The sequence below is a fragment of the Candoia aspera genome, chromosome 7 (assembly GCF_035149785.1).
Source record: "Candoia aspera isolate rCanAsp1 chromosome 7, rCanAsp1.hap2, whole genome shotgun sequence".
NCBI classification, from domain to species: Eukaryota; Metazoa; Chordata; class Lepidosauria; order Squamata; family Boidae; genus Candoia; species Candoia aspera.
In genome coordinates this window covers 22,497,086-22,512,809 of record NC_086159.1, presented here as the reverse complement: position 1 = coordinate 22,512,809, position 15,724 = coordinate 22,497,086, and the positions used below count along the sequence as shown (strand labels likewise).

At 35.3% G+C, this 15,724-nt stretch overlaps 1 protein-coding gene across 1 annotated transcript in view; it reads right to left on the bottom strand.

The window, feature by feature from the left end:
- The window catches only part of PARPBP (PARP1 binding protein), a 28,774-nt gene extending 13,489 nt beyond the window's left edge, over positions 1 to 15,285 (bottom strand). The window contains exons 1-6 of the mRNA XM_063308419.1: positions 15,190 to 15,285; positions 13,318 to 13,471; positions 8,870 to 9,094; positions 7,276 to 7,371; positions 6,564 to 6,734; positions 3,672 to 3,826 (exon numbers count right to left, since the gene is read on the bottom strand). Of these exons, the coding sequence (XP_063164489.1) occupies positions 3,672 to 3,826; positions 6,564 to 6,734; positions 7,276 to 7,371; positions 8,870 to 9,094; positions 13,318 to 13,467 (797 nt within the window). The 5' untranslated portion in view covers positions 13,468 to 13,471; positions 15,190 to 15,285. The remainder of the gene's footprint in view (positions 1 to 3,671; positions 3,827 to 6,563; positions 6,735 to 7,275; positions 7,372 to 8,869; positions 9,095 to 13,317; positions 13,472 to 15,189) is intronic.
- Positions 15,286 to 15,724: the final 439 nt, after the last annotated feature.

Sequence of the window (15,724 nt, the reverse complement as noted above, 5' to 3'; positions counted from 1 at the left end):
CCACCCCTCTCACAGAGTGAAGAGATTGGATAAAAAGAGATTTCAAGAGAGTACTATAAGCTGTTTGTATAGTGCACCCACAGCTGCCAGCCCCAGGCTGTGGCATGATTGCATTGCTTTCAGTGTGTACAAGACAGTAAGCAGGCACTTGAGCATTCCAAGGGGCAGGAAGTGATTAGGAGGGAAACAAAAGCTGGAGGTGTGAAACTGACTAGTCTTGTCTCTTTCCAGCCGGAAAGCACAGTCACAGTCACATTATTTCCCACTTAACAACTGCTTCACTTAGCGATGGAGTTGCAGGTTCCAATTAGGGTCATTAAGCAAGGACTACCTGTAGGATCAAGATCAAGTCGTCTCTTTTCCATGCCGGTTAGACAGCACCAGCACAATACTGAATCCAATTCTGGACTCCACATTTTAGAAAGAACATTGATGAACTGAAGCATGCCCAGAGGAGAGCAACCAAGATAATATGGGACCTGAAAGGAAAAACCTATGAGAACTGGGTAGATATGTGAGACATGTTTAGTCTAGAGAAAAAATTGTGGGGAGACATGATACTGTCTTCATGTATCTGAAGAACTGCCATGAGGAAGATGGGGCAGATTTTATCAGAGTTGTTTTAGAAGACAGGACAAGAAACAATACTTTTAAATAACAAGGAAAAAGTTTTCAACTGGACTTCAGGGAAAAAATTGTAATGGTATGAAACAGAAGTAGTAGACTCTCCTTCACTAGAGGAATTTTATATTCTTTGAATAAGATGGATATAAAATATTAGATTTTTTAAAATCTGTCATTTGTGTACCACATAGTACCTATGGCATCAGCAGGCTACGGATATCTCTCTTGGCATCTTCCAGGCTTCTTGACCCATCTGACTTTTTATTTAAAAATGTTCACATTTTAAAAATACGGAGCTAGCGTTCTGCAAAGGGAACTGATGCCCAGGGATGATAGGGAGCATCCTGCAAGACTAGATCCAGACAGAATTCTGGTTAATCTGTGCTTTGTTAATTCATTGTGTTCTTTAGGGAAGCTCTTTTGTATATGGACAAACTCACCTACTGTCATTTTGCAAGGGCACCCACTATATTTTTTCCAAATTCCAAACTGTGTGACCAAGCCAAAAAGGATGGGGAGCCCTGATATTCAAAGTAGGAGTCTTTTACTGAGTACCTTTTAATGATCATGGTTTTGTAGCACATAATCCAGTAAAGCCAAGAATTGACATCCTTGCCTTGAACTAATGTTCCTGCTCTGAGCAGTTAATGTTTCATTTCTTATTTAATCTTTCTTCCCACATTCTTCATTTCTAAGAAAAAAGTTCCCATTCCCCATCAGATATACATAACTCTAGCTGGAGCAAAGAAAGGAAAACTTCATTCACTTTTTATATGAAGAAGCCAAGATAAAGTGCTGATCTACTATGTGAGGGATTAGTTTAGGACACCATGCCATGTCTTACTTCATTTTGCATTAAGGTATGCTATTAACAGGCTATCCTTCTAATACAGACCTACCTATGTTTACTAAATCCTACCAAGCTCAACAGGATTTGCTCCCAAGTAAGTATGCATTATACCGTGGCTGGAGACTGCTTTTATTAAGTGTTGAAATACTTTACCCAGTGTATTAAATCTGCTGCCTGTACATTACATGAATGATTTAATCTGAAAAAAAGATTCCAAGGAATTAACATTTGGGATTTTTTCAATTCTTCCTCTCATCTGTGCCATTTTAAGTTAAAATGCAAGTCTTAAAGGAGAATGCTCCAAAATGTTATTTATACTTCAGATCCAACCTTGGATGGGAATGATATATAGGAGCAACTCAATCCAATTGTTCTGAGTTCCAACCTGAGCGGCTATTATCCATCCAAGCAGGAAATAACCAAGTGTGGCATTTCACCACTCAATTCAAAAGAGAGGGAAAAGTAAGGAGGGAGGGAATTAAAAAAAAACCTTATTCCTTTCTGGGACTTTTTCTTCTAGTGGAAAGCAACTTCTCTGAAAGTCAGACCATTTTTTCAATTGCTGGATGCAAAAATAGAAGTTCTCCCCCATCAGGGGAAACTTTCAGAGATCAGCTGTTTTAAAATTTGTACTAGGAATACATTATTTAATAGAGATGTGGCAAGATTCCCCAGACAAACAAAACAGTCTAATATTTGGAGTCATTTGTAATTGTTTTCCCCTTATTTGTACCAGCTCTACACAATTTTTCTTTTCTCTTCATTGAGTTAAAAATGGCAATTGTATGCTTATTATAGTCAAAAGTTAAAATAAACATTAGTAAAATAAAGATTCAGGAGAAATTCTGTAATAGCCTTGCAGAAGATACAGGGAAAAGCCAAAATAATCCAGTCTTTGAAGAATACAAATGCTTGCTTGCCTCTGGCACACAAATTTTATGTGTTTGAGAGAAAAGTAATAATTTTGCATATGTCAGATTTTCTTTAGCATGAAGGCCTTCCCCAGGAAAACTTGGTAATTCCTTAAGAAATTCAATTATTGCCTTTTAAATATTATGCATTAGATTTATATTCCACCTTTATTTGTACAACTCAAGGTGGCCATACATAATGTTTCTGCTTCCTATTTTCCCCACAAGTACCCTGGGAGGTGGGTTGGACCGACAGGGCGTATCTGGCCTAATGCCATCCAGACATCTTTTACAGTTAAGGGAGAACTAAAATTCACAATTTCCTGCGTATAGCACCTTAACCACGGCACTAAACTAGCTCTCTTATGACCATTAAGGTCCTCTCATACAGCAAAGCTATCCAAAGGCAACACAAACAAATCCCAAAATCTTTCACTCATATTTTAATCACAAATTTCTTCTTGCAATATGGTATTTCTACTGCAATTAAAAGCATATATGGTATTGCTAAATTTTGATCTGAGAAGGGTAAGAGAAAAGGCCAGAGCTCTGACCATGTACCCTTTTTCCAGCCCCTTTGTGTGTGTACCCACCCCTCTCAATGGCTGCAAAGCTTTGATAAATAATGGAAAGACCAGAAAAGGTGGGACAGGATGTTTTAATCAACATTAAAAAGTAAATAGGGGTTATAATGTTTATTACTGTGCACAAGTCTACTTTCTGCTTCAGCCATCTCTCCTTGTCCTCTTGTTCTTTTGATTCAATTAAATGATAATCCAGTAGACACCATTTTTACTTGGATGTAAGTAAATGGATTTCAGAATGGATTATATCTATGTTGTTGTTTATTCGTTTAGTCGCTTCCGACTCTTTGTGACTTCATGGACCAGCCCACGCCAGAGCTTCCTGTCAGTCAACACCCCCAGCTCCCCCAGGGACGAGTCCGTCACCTCTAGAATATCATCCATCCACCTTGCCCTTGGTCGGCCCCTCTTCCTTTTGCCCTCCACTCTCCCTAGCATCAGCATCTTCTCCAGGGTGTCCTGTCTTCTCATTGTGTGGCCAGAGTATTTCAGTTTTGCCTTGAATATCATTCCCTCAAGTGAGCAGTCTGGCTTTATTTCCTGGAGGATGGACTGGTTTGATCTTCGTGCAGTCCAAGGCACTCTCAGAATTGTAATTAAGAATCAGGTTTGCTTGGTTCAGTTTTTCAAAGGCTAATGAATAAAGATACATTTTAAGTTCAAAAGAACAGTAGGTAAATCTATGTATGAGAAAATAATTACCTTGGATCCAGATCTTCACCAATAATTTCTTCCAGTTTATCAGTAAAGTGAATAAACTGAGAAAGCCCCTTCACATGTGTTCTTAAAGGATCAGTTGCTGAAGGAGCATATCCTTTTCCTCCAAGTTCTATGGCACGTATAAATGACGTCGCCATCTAACAAGGAACACATAATTTAGCTATGTAAAAAGGTAGTAGAAACTCAGGGACAGATCTTTTAAATTCTTTATAAACTTTTACTTAATACAAATGCATTAATTGTATGTTGAAAATTGAAATAATTAATCCTTTACTATTTTTCTGTATTTAATCATAATACATCAAATTTATGCCCAGTTTTGCTTTTAGGATCTTAGATTTCAATATGATGTTCTAGTTATCCTTCTGGATTTTCCCATGGCTCTGACAGTAATAATGAGCAAAGATCAATGTTCCTAAGACTGGATGATATGAACACCAGCATTTTCTGTCCTTTTTTTTTTCCCTGCAACATACTGGGAAAAGCCAGTGCATATGGAAGACATTTCCTTTCACATGGCAAATCTCAGCATGTATAAGTCTCCGCTTGGGACTACCCACAAGACCACTGAATATCCGACTCTGGGAATGAGTACTTTTTAGCCTTTTCTGTTTCTTTTACAATTAAAACAATCCAGAGAGTTCTAGTGTATCCCAACAGACATACCCAATTTTTTCTTCTTCTTTCAATAGCAGTGCCAATACATATTGTATCAAATTGTTCAGAAATCCCCAGATTTCAGAAGGGACCTACTATACAATGGAAATAACTGTTGGAAAATAAAATATGCTACAAAACGTAGACCGAGTAGAGGATGCTCTGTATTACAGCCTAACGGCACAATCTTCTACAACTCAAAAATAACCACTAATTATGTTATTTTAGACTGTAACCTTATATTATTTTAAAATAATGGTACAAAGTATAGCATCTCAGCTCATACTTGAAATCTTCTAGGGATATTTGGTTATTAACTGGTAGATGGTTACATTTTGATACTGAATCATGGGAGAAATTGAAGCTGTGGTATAATTAAATTCAAAAATAGCAGGGAAGATTTCTATTGGAATGCTTGGGCTGAACAAGGGATTAATACTTTAAATCAGTTGATTTCTAATGGTTGTTTTAAAGATCTTGAGACATGATGCTTTAAGTTTCACTTACCTCCAATATATGCTTGGCCAAATGTGTAACAGAAACACGTATTAACTAAACAGCATAGCCTGGATGCTTTAGCTGCGGCCAAGATACCTGCACTTTAGCTTCTTTAAGAGATGCAGCAATCAAATGGAATCCAGCAATACAATTTTATAAGGTATTAAAATGAAAGTATGAGTTATATATTTGAATCGTGAAATGAAGAATTGGAATTTCCACCTTCAGAGAAATAACGGGCCCACGTTTTGAAGTGTATATTATAGTTCCTATCATTTAAAAACTAAATTAATTCATTGGAAAATATTATTTCATCTTTATTGGAGACCTCAAAGAATATTTAAGAAGGTTTGGACATTAGATTTCTTATGCTGGCAACGTAAGAAAATTGAAGATTCTTTAACTCATGTGATTTGATTCTGTTCTGTTATAGCTTTGTTTTGGCTTCGAACCACTACATATGTTACTATAATTTAAGGAAGAAATATTATACTTAGAGATCTCAATGCAATGTTGAATATATTCCTAAAACATGGATTTGTTATCTCATGAAGAGCTTTGGCTTAATTCAGCCTTGGATACAGCAAAGAGGATAAATTCTATGTCACTGTGAAGAAAATTTAGATAGCTGGTTTGGTGTAGTGGTTTAAAGGCATCAGGCTAGAAACAAGGAGACTGTGGTCCTGCCTTAAGCACAAAGCCAGCTGGGCCAGCCACTCTCTCTCAGCCCTAGGAAGAAGACAATGGCCAACCACTTCCGAAAATCTTGCCAAGAAAACTGCAGGGACTTGTCCAGGAAGTTGCCAGAAGTCAACACTGACTTGAAGGCACAGAAAAAAATAACTTTACATTTGTTATCTATTTTTTAAAAGTCTGTCTTTTAAAAATGAGAAGATGATGCAATATGTTGCTAAATGGATTGGATTTAACTAAAAACTCCATGACTGAATTAACTTTAGATAGTAATTTACAGTTATTATATGGATCTTAATTAGTTTTTGTTATGTTTAGTATATCATAATGAATACCAGGTGTCTCTTATTTTTTTTTAGATGCAGAAAAAGCCTTTGATAATCTGAATTGGAGTTTTATGTTTAAAGTCTTTGAGTTTATGGATTTTGGAGAACATCTTATCCAGGGAATTAAGTCAATTTACACACCTCAAAAGGCAAACATCATTGTGAATGATGAGTTATCTGAATCATGTTATATACAAAAAGGAACAAGACAAGGATGCCCTTTGTCACCTTTGCTCTTTATTTTGGTGCTGGAAGTATTTAATAGAGACATTAGAAAAGACAAATAAAGGGCTTAAAGGTTAAAAAAGATTCCAGCTTTTCTATATTTTCTATTTTGTATTTTAGCTATACTTTGAAAACAAATAAAACTCTTTTAAAAAAGTTCTTATGTTTAGTTTATTTCAATTGCTATAATATAGTTTTTTCTTCATAGTATAACAACTATTTTTTTGTTGGTGACATATATAATGAAAAGTTTAAAAAAATTTAAAATAGTGAAATAAAAAAACCCTTTTCATTACTAAACAACTGATAGTATATGATAAAGCAATCTTCATTTCTGCCTAAAATAATACTCTATATACATTTGCTTAACCTGGAAAAAGAATTCCAAGTTAACTTGTAACTGGAGGAATCAACTATCTAAAACTATTTTATTACTTCTCTTCAATGTAATCACAAAGCATTGTCTCATACATACCGGAAATATCGACATTTGTTTCTTCTGTGCAGCGTGCTTTAGGTCAGTAAAAGCCTCTCTTCCAAGTCCTCTATCAGGAATGTTTAAAATGTGAGCAAAAGCCAGATCATTTTTGGAGTTAACCAATAAGGTTAAATATGCATACAAAGTTTTCTTCACCATCAATGGCAGCTACAGTAAAATACAATCCTATTATTTTTCTTCTAGATTGCTACAAAAGCATGATTTAGCAATGTATTAGGAAACCTACTTAATACTGTAAAGTAAAATGTGATCCACATATTTTTCAAATTACTGACACCATTTTGAAAAATTAGGTAAGAATTAACACAAATAACTAAACATGTACTGAACAGTTTTATATTATTCATTTTTTTTTCTTTCCAACCTTGCAGCTATGGATCAGTAGATAATAGATATTATTTCATTGCCAAATTGTTCATGATTCAAATGCCAGTTTATGTTCTGAAAATATTCCATTTGATTTCTGGTCAGACTTTTAGAAACCATGCAATACAGCATTTAAAACAGGACCTCCAAACAACAAATCAAAAGAATAGAGGTTTGACACTAACCATTAAAATAAGGAAAACAGCTAGCATAATAATTAATCAAATCTTTATTACGGTCATAGATCAGCATAGCGTAATAACTATCTTTCATAAGAAATGTTATAGTACATGGGATATAAGGTGGAAGTCACAGATCTCACCTCTTCCTTATCCTGGTTCATTCTGCTCATGGAGAGTGTAGAATTATTCTCACTTGTTACATCTGCTGTTCCAGCAATAAATTCTAACAATTGTACCTTTGCAAAGAAGAAATTTCAGAATTATAGCTAGCTTGATAGTCACTTACCTTTTTTTAAAAGAAGCAAGTTATGGGGGCTTCCTGATCCTTGCATAAATCATGGTAAACATCCCAAAGAGAGAGGCTGTTGACAGAATCCTGCGATATTGATACTTGGACCTTTGGGGAAACCTTTCAGTTAACCATTGCGAATCATGCACCATTGGTGCTGAGATCTCTCAAAATATTCCTTTTAAGGCTGAAAGCTCCACCCTCACATTTTTAAAACAGAGATGGGAGAACATAAAAAAAGTGTTGTCCATTTATAAAAAATGAGAAAGAAATACACTGTGCTTTGAGATTCTTGAAATATAAGTAGCAGAACCAATGAACACAATAAGGTAGGATTAAGGTAAGATTAGAATAGACTTAACCTTCCCCTAGACATCTGGGAGGTAGGTTAAAGTAACAAAATTTAAGAAAGATTGTAAAATTTATATATTACTTTGTGGATGCTCAAGTGGTAAACACAAACATGTTTCAGTGCAGAGGAAATAAGATTAAAATCCTAACATTGTTTCAATTAAAGTTGATGCTGTCACAAATTACTCTTCAGCTAATATGTGGCTGTTCCATATTCCATATTTTCCTTTGGGGATTTGCCATTCCAAAGAAACGTAATTAAATGAAGGTATATTTGATAAGCAGTCAACTTCCTTGAGTTAGAAAACGAACAGGACGTTTCATTTTATACAGGACATACTGTACGTTCTTCAACTATTACAGGTAACTATTATTGTGTATAAATACTGAAGTTAGAGAACAGTGTTCCAGGGAATATCCACTGTAGTTTATGCTTGCTTTTCTAAAGCTGACTTATTTTTTCATAGTGATTGTTACATTAACATTTTTATCGGCTGATGCTATTTTTTCTGCATGTTTGATTAATAAGATTTTAAGAAATGTTTAGAAGTGTTGCACTATACCTTGTTAGATACTATGATTATGTAGAGAAAATATTCATACACACACACATATATAGGTGTACAAATGTATTAAATAAAAAAACCTTTTACTTGGATAAGGCCTCAGCTTTAATACCTAGTAATTCTACTAAAATATATCAATGCAGAGAGCAATCTGTAGCTGAAAACCTCATTATCTTACCTTATCAGGCACATACTATAGAGCCTTTACAAAGACTAACAGAAAAACAAATGTAGCAAATGGAGTTAATCTATAGCTTTGCAGTTTCAGGATTATTGTGCAGATAATTTAGCTTCTTTTCAATGCCTTTATTTTGGTTCAATTTCCTGTCAATCTTTCAAATAAAATCACAAAAGATGCTACTTTACAAAAATCCCTATTAGACCACACCTAGTATGTTAGCCATTACTGTCTTGACCATGGTTTGATAAAAAGATTCCACTGCTAAAAGCTATAAAATTTTCCCTCTCTTGCACAAGAAGTAATTTTTATTTAATGCAGGTACATTCAAATCAATGACACATACTTACAGAGGATACAGATCCATTTTTCAGTCCTAGCGTCCCACATTTTATATATATATCTACAAGATCCATCATATTACACCGCTTTAAAAAGCTATCGTAAGCTTTTCTGATGTCTGCATAGTTTTCAGGAGCGTTTGCATTTTCAGGTAATATGCCTAGCTTGTCAGGAACAAGGTAATTCCAAGATAATACCACTTCACTAAGAGATGCTTTAAACTCATCACAAAGCTATAGAAATAAAAAAGAAAGTCATTCAGAATAACTATGTACCTGATGCTTTAGAGCAACATCAGTCAAGATATAAAGTGTTTTACAAACTTAACTGGGCTGAAAGACAGAGCTTATCAGTTACAGCTAAATTTTCCTGATACATTTTTATCCAATTTTGCTGTCAATTATAAAAGCATTCTTCACTGTGAGGTCAGCCAGCAATGACATTGAACCAAGCCACCCAAGTGCAGCTTCATGTTTATCATCTCCTCCATCTTTTACCTTATTCTTGTGTTATTTAATTCATCATGTGATTCCTGCACCTACTGCATATTGCATCTATTTTGACTGGATACATTTAACCAATGCCAAGTGTCACATGCACCACTTGTGAATAAAATGAGCAGGAAATAGAAAACAAGAGAGCAAAGTAGCAGAAAGATCATGGTTGCCATCTGTTATTCCTGTTGCTTTGGTAAGTGGGTAGCCTGGGCTTCGCTCTTCTTCTCATGAAATAAAAATTGTAGTTTTCCAGCAAGCAACTAAGGGTTAATGGCAACTAAGCCATGGATGTTGAGAGAAGGGTAAAGTAGGAAGAATTTCTTCCTGAAGGATAAGACAGACAGAATGGAAATGTGACAGGTGAACATACGACAAAGGACCAAATGTTTTTACATTATATTAGTTGTTGAATTACATTTATACAATGTACCAAAATGAATGACAATGACGCTTGCTAGGGGGAGTACTTCGAAAGTTTCTGTGTGCATGTATTATATATCAAACAATAGCTAACTTTTTCTGTTTGCTGCTTCATCCCAGCAGCACTTGGAGGAATCTAGGATGTGCATGTAGGATTTGTTCCAACAAAACATTCAACTTGTCCAAAAGAAGGCCAAACTGAATTTTGCAGTGGAACGTTTGAAGCTTGATTGTTCAATTCAGAGCTGGAGACAAAACATCCATCTTACACTCCCCTTATTACATATCAAAGTAATTATTTGATCAAGAACCGTAACATCTATTTACATCCATTTTCTATTGCCATTTCAGCCTTTTTCTCTCTCCATTTTCAGTACTTCTGCCTTCCCACTTCTCTCATTTCTTCATATCCATTCCTTTTCCCGCCCCCCAGAATATAAGATTCTGCATATAAGATTTCTCACCAGAGTCTGATCTGACAGATTTCCTTCTGCAAAAACAACTGGATCGTACTCCAAGAACCTGACATTAGTGTTGACTGGGGAGACCCAGGTTCAAGTCCACCCTCAGCTATGGATGCTCACTAGGAGACTTTGGGTCAACATGCTCACAGGATGGTTGTGAAGATAAGAGAGGGAATATTATTTACACTGGCTTGATTTTCTGGAGGAAAAGTGGAAAATATATCTAACAAAGTTGGTCAGTAAATTAAATTATTCCTGGAGTAGGTTACTTGCAATTAGGTCCATAGAAATAATACAATTAGCTGTGACTAATGAGAGCAAGTACCAGTGTGTAACGATTAAGGTGAGGGATTAGGACTGGGAAGACTCATGTCTGTATCCATCTTCCATCCTGGAAGTTCGGTGAATGACTTTGGGCCAATTTCGCACAGCCCAACCTACTTTGCATTCTGAAGAGCCATAAAAACCTGGGCTAGGGTGGTTGGTGCTCCCTTTGTTGGATGTTAACTATTGATGGGATGTTCTGGGATTTGCCTGGTTCACCATCTTGCTCTTCTTTTTCTTTCCCCAAATCTGATTGTGCTTTTTTTGCTTCTCTTATACTGTTTTTATATTGTTTTGGTGTATTATGAGTCACCCAGAGTTGTTTGGGTTCAGGCAGCATCTAAATAAATAAAATGTAAATCCAATTAAAATAAAAAGCTTTTTTAAAAAATTAAAAGACACGTAGTCTGATTTCAGAAGTTTTCTGGAGTTTAAAGTGGCTTGTTCCCACATGGTATAAGATTGCAGCTTAAAGATAGTAGAATATATTTTTTCACTGTTTTTGAAACCAGTTCTTCGAAGTGCAACAGCTAGCTAAGTTCCAATATAATTCAGTCAAACTCTTTTCTCACAAGATGAGGAATTTTCAGGGCTTAACTTTTATTTATTCTGGTATTGTAAAAACAATTTAAATCCAAATAAAAATGCTGTCCAAGTATCAGTTTTCAAGATCAGGTGCCCACCATGACAGCATATTATTCATAGAAAGGACTGTAAGAGTTTGTGGTAGAACTCAGAAAATGTTTTGCTAGGACCAAATGCCAGCTGGCTAATTCATAAAGGAAGTTCATAAAGTTCAACAGCTTAAGTCTGTGATAGACAACAAGAATATCATATTTCACAAGGGTAAAATGAAGAAAAATCTATAATCCTTAAAGCCTTGCAATTCTGACATTATTTCGTAGTAATCATGTTTTTTGTATCAAAGTTAAAAATGAATTTCTTTATAAAACTGATGAATGCATTTTAAAGAGAGATATAACTATGAAAAAATGCAAAAGCACCTTTACAGCTTTTCTTTCCAATCCTTTCAACACTTGCAGTATCTGAATATATTTTAAATATTAGTATTCTTTAGTATTTTTTATGACATTTTAAGTGTTGGTGCCTTCTTACAGTTGTTCCTTCTCTGTGGCTATACCTGTCCCATAGAACAGCATCTCCCCAGAGATCTGGTTGGCAACAACCCTGTTAGACTTTCATAAGGCTCTGAAGACCTGGCTGTTCCCCCAGGCATTTGAGCCAGGCAGTTATGTGAGGTCTTTTGGTGATGTAACTTTTTTCTTTTGGGAGTTACTCTTTAACCAAAGCATCAAGGATTTATATTGTTATGGTGGTTTTAATCTTTGTACACTGTGGTGAGATGTACAGCTCTATAAATCATACAAAATTTTTTAGCCCTTTTTAACTCAGTTGCTAGGCCATTTTCTTAATTTGGATTCTTGATTTTATATTGTTGGGACTTTCACTGAACCTTATATTTTGTGTATCACCTAGAGTGTCTAGGTTATACCTTAACAGATAAAATAAGCCAAAGATACGGTTGAACTTTCCTGTTACTGCATGTGGTCAACTCATATCATAGCCATAATATATTTTATGAGGCAGAAGTAACATTTATATTTGGTTTTACAAACTGTCTAGTCAGACTAACAAGTCTACCTTTTCAGTTTAAAACATACAACATTCTTTTATATATAGTATGTTGGAAAAAAAAAGACAAACAAGGATATTTAAGTTGCATTTCAGAATTACAGATAAAGCTGAAAATGATTAATTTCCTACTTTTCCCTTATTTTTCCTCTGCTTACAATTTTAGGGCATAAATTCCTTTGAGTAAAATTTCTGTGGTTGATCTCACCAGAGAAAGTAAGGTTTCTTGGAAAGGTTTGATGAGATACTTCATCTTTCAACTGCTTGTAGTTGAAGAGAGATTAAAGCAAAAAAGGATTCCAGTGTTAATAATTTTTTAATATATCCCCTTTCCTTTCAGAAGAACTCACAGTGCAGAGCACTGTATAATAATTAAACCATCCAATAAAAATTTTAAAAACCAAGCAAATTGCATTAACTGGCAACAAATTAAAAAGCGTTCTAATCCTTGTGCATTGGTTGCCCCCAAAAGCTATGACCGTTATTTACTATCCAGCCTTTATCATTTTTATAAATTGCTAATTGTCTAAAACCTGGAGGTTAATTGTATTTCCCTTGGGAAGGAATTCCATAATTGGAGGGCCACCACTAAAACATCTCTATCTGGACTAATAGTGAATGAGCAACCCAAAGTTAAGCAGTGAGTTTCCCTTACTTAGGGTGGATTTGACTTTGGGTCTCCCAGACATACATCTTAACCACTATATCATGCTGTCTCTCTCCATGTAATAGAAAACATGTTTCCCATTCAGAAATATGTGAAGTTTGAATGTGCACACCCACTTTTCCTGCCATAACCATAAGAAATATGCTTTATTTAAACCAAGACATTACTATAACTAGCAAATTTAGTAACTGGGGGTTTGTTTGAAGTCTAAGTGATGTACAAATTAAGATATTAAATTAACTCCTTATGAAGCAGCCTAATCAAAGAAGAGAGCAAGATTTTGATGAATCCTTTGCTAGCATTTCATAATTAAAATTTTTGTATTCCCAAACATAATACACAAAACACCATTAAGATACTCTTCAAATATGTTTTGATGACTTATGAATTCAATATTCAGAAAAAAGCTTCCCTGAAATTAATATATTAACCTTCTTATTGATTTCAGCAACAGATAAATGCAAAGCCATCAGCATGCAATCTGCACCACACACAGTAGTCCTTTCTGAGTCTGAAAATAAGCGCCAATTTCTTCGGAAATATTTGATCATATTCAACGTGCTTTCCTGAAGAGGAGTCATTATCCTAAATCAAGAAATAAAGTGTTAAAATCATACAGGACAACTTGCAAATATTTTAAAGGCTAAGAATTCACAATAGCTTCCTTGAGAGAGACAGCAGCAATGGAAAGAAATGCAAAAGTTCAAAATACAAAATTGGACAGGAAACAAAATAGACAGCCTAAAATGGGTCATCAAGGTGACTATGTGGCACAAAAAACATACTGGAAAATAACAGTATTACACTTAAATACAAAGTAGAATCCAATCTGGGCATTGCAGTTCAAGATTTTTGAAAAACTGGTTTTAAAGTAGAATATAAAAGATGATAAAGCAAGGTCTCTCAGCTTGGGTCTTCCCATTAATCCTAGCCAAAGTAACCAATAGTCAGTAGGCACTATGTTTAACGTTTCAGAAAACGAATCTTGAGAAAACAATGTAACTGAGAACAAGAAGCTTCAGGATAGGACAGGACAAAGGGGAGGGAGGAGAAATAGTTTATACTTCATATAATATGATAAATAGAATAAGCATAGGAATTTTAAAAATTATAAACAAATTATTCCTTGACAAACTTATTTAAGATCTAAATTAATTATCTGAATAGGGCTGACTTTTGAAGGCTTTAATGTTTAATGTATTTCTATTTCTATACTGCAAGTCAGAACAATTTCAGGCAGTTTACTTCATAAAAGCACACAGACAAAAAAGCAAAACCTACAGTAAGAATAAAAACAAAGCTGTACCATAATAGTCTATACTGTAGTGACCATTAATTCCACAAATCCTAGTTTGCCAGGCATTTTATTATTTTATAATAATTTAAATAATAATTTTATTATTTAAATAAATAATTATCATATTATAAATAAAATGAATTATTTTATTCATTTACTTGCTTTATATACTTATAAGTTCTGGACAGCCAACAATTAAGATCAACATAAAACAAAAAGCACCCCCTCAAAAATAAGAAACCCATCCACACTATAAACAAAATTGACATTAAAATAATAAACAAAAAATACACAAAGTCATGTGGCCACCATATCCCAACCTTCACTGACAACATGCCCTCCTCCTGCACTAGATGGAACAACCAGGTCTTAACTGCTTTCCTGAAAACTAGAACAGAAGCAGCAGCCTGGACCTTCATGGGGAAGAAATTCCAAACAATGAGGACAGCAATTGAAAATGCCCACTTCTGAGGGCCCATCAGATGACAATCCCATATTGCTTCATAAGATTGCAGAAGTAATGTTTTGTGAGATCACTGAGATACTCTCAAGCTTGTGAAATCCAAAGATGTGGACAGCAAACTCTGTGGAAAGAGGTCAACCACCTGTAGATTACACGTATGCTCTTCTTGACTTCTATGCATGGCCAGAGAAGGCAAGATGTACTGGACATGGGAGGTAACCATCTTGAGAAAATGATGCCACAGGCCTTGAAGGAAGTAGTAGTATCCCGCCCCCAGAAGCCATCACTTGACCTGTCCAACTTAGATAATTATAATCTAATTTTCCTTTAAGCCTGGCACAATTTGTCTATGACAAACCTATGCTGGCTTCTGTTAATTGCAGCATGCCTATTGAAATGCTCACAGACATGCTGCTTTATAATCTAGCCTTTCCCAGTATAGACGTCAAAATGAAAATTCTTGAGGTTTCCTATGTGTTCCTTCATCCTCTTTTTGAAGACTGTAACAATATTTGCTTTCCTCCAGTCTTCTGGGGGTCTTACCTCCAAGAGTTCTTAGTTTATCAAGACAGGTTAGCAATTGTTCCCACTAGTTCCTTTGGTATCCTAGGATGTAACCATCTGGCTTTTAGTTCCTTACATTGCCTAAGTTCTCTCTGACTTATTCAAGTTGCAGGTCTCTCCTTCCCCCACTGACATAAAGATAACCAGCTGAGGCTCCATTTCCCTTTTGAGAGAAGACAGACACAAGACAGGAGTAATTCTCACCTCTCATCATTGCCCTATTATCAATTCACCACTTTCTCCTCTCCACAGACTTAAACCCTCTTTGGTTTTTACTTCTAATGTGCCTAAATAATGCATTTTAAGATATTTTTGTTGTTTCTGTCAAATGAACTCTGTTTAGCCATACAGATGAGCAGTTGGGTTTTTTTTCCTAGATTCACAGCTCTTACCAGAGCAGCAAGTAAAGGCTGCAACCAGAAGAACCTTTGGTCAGCCTCAACATACCTGTCAGTTTTGACCTTTCCTGAACTAGTTGACCCTGAAGATAGTGACTTATGCACTTGACATCTCC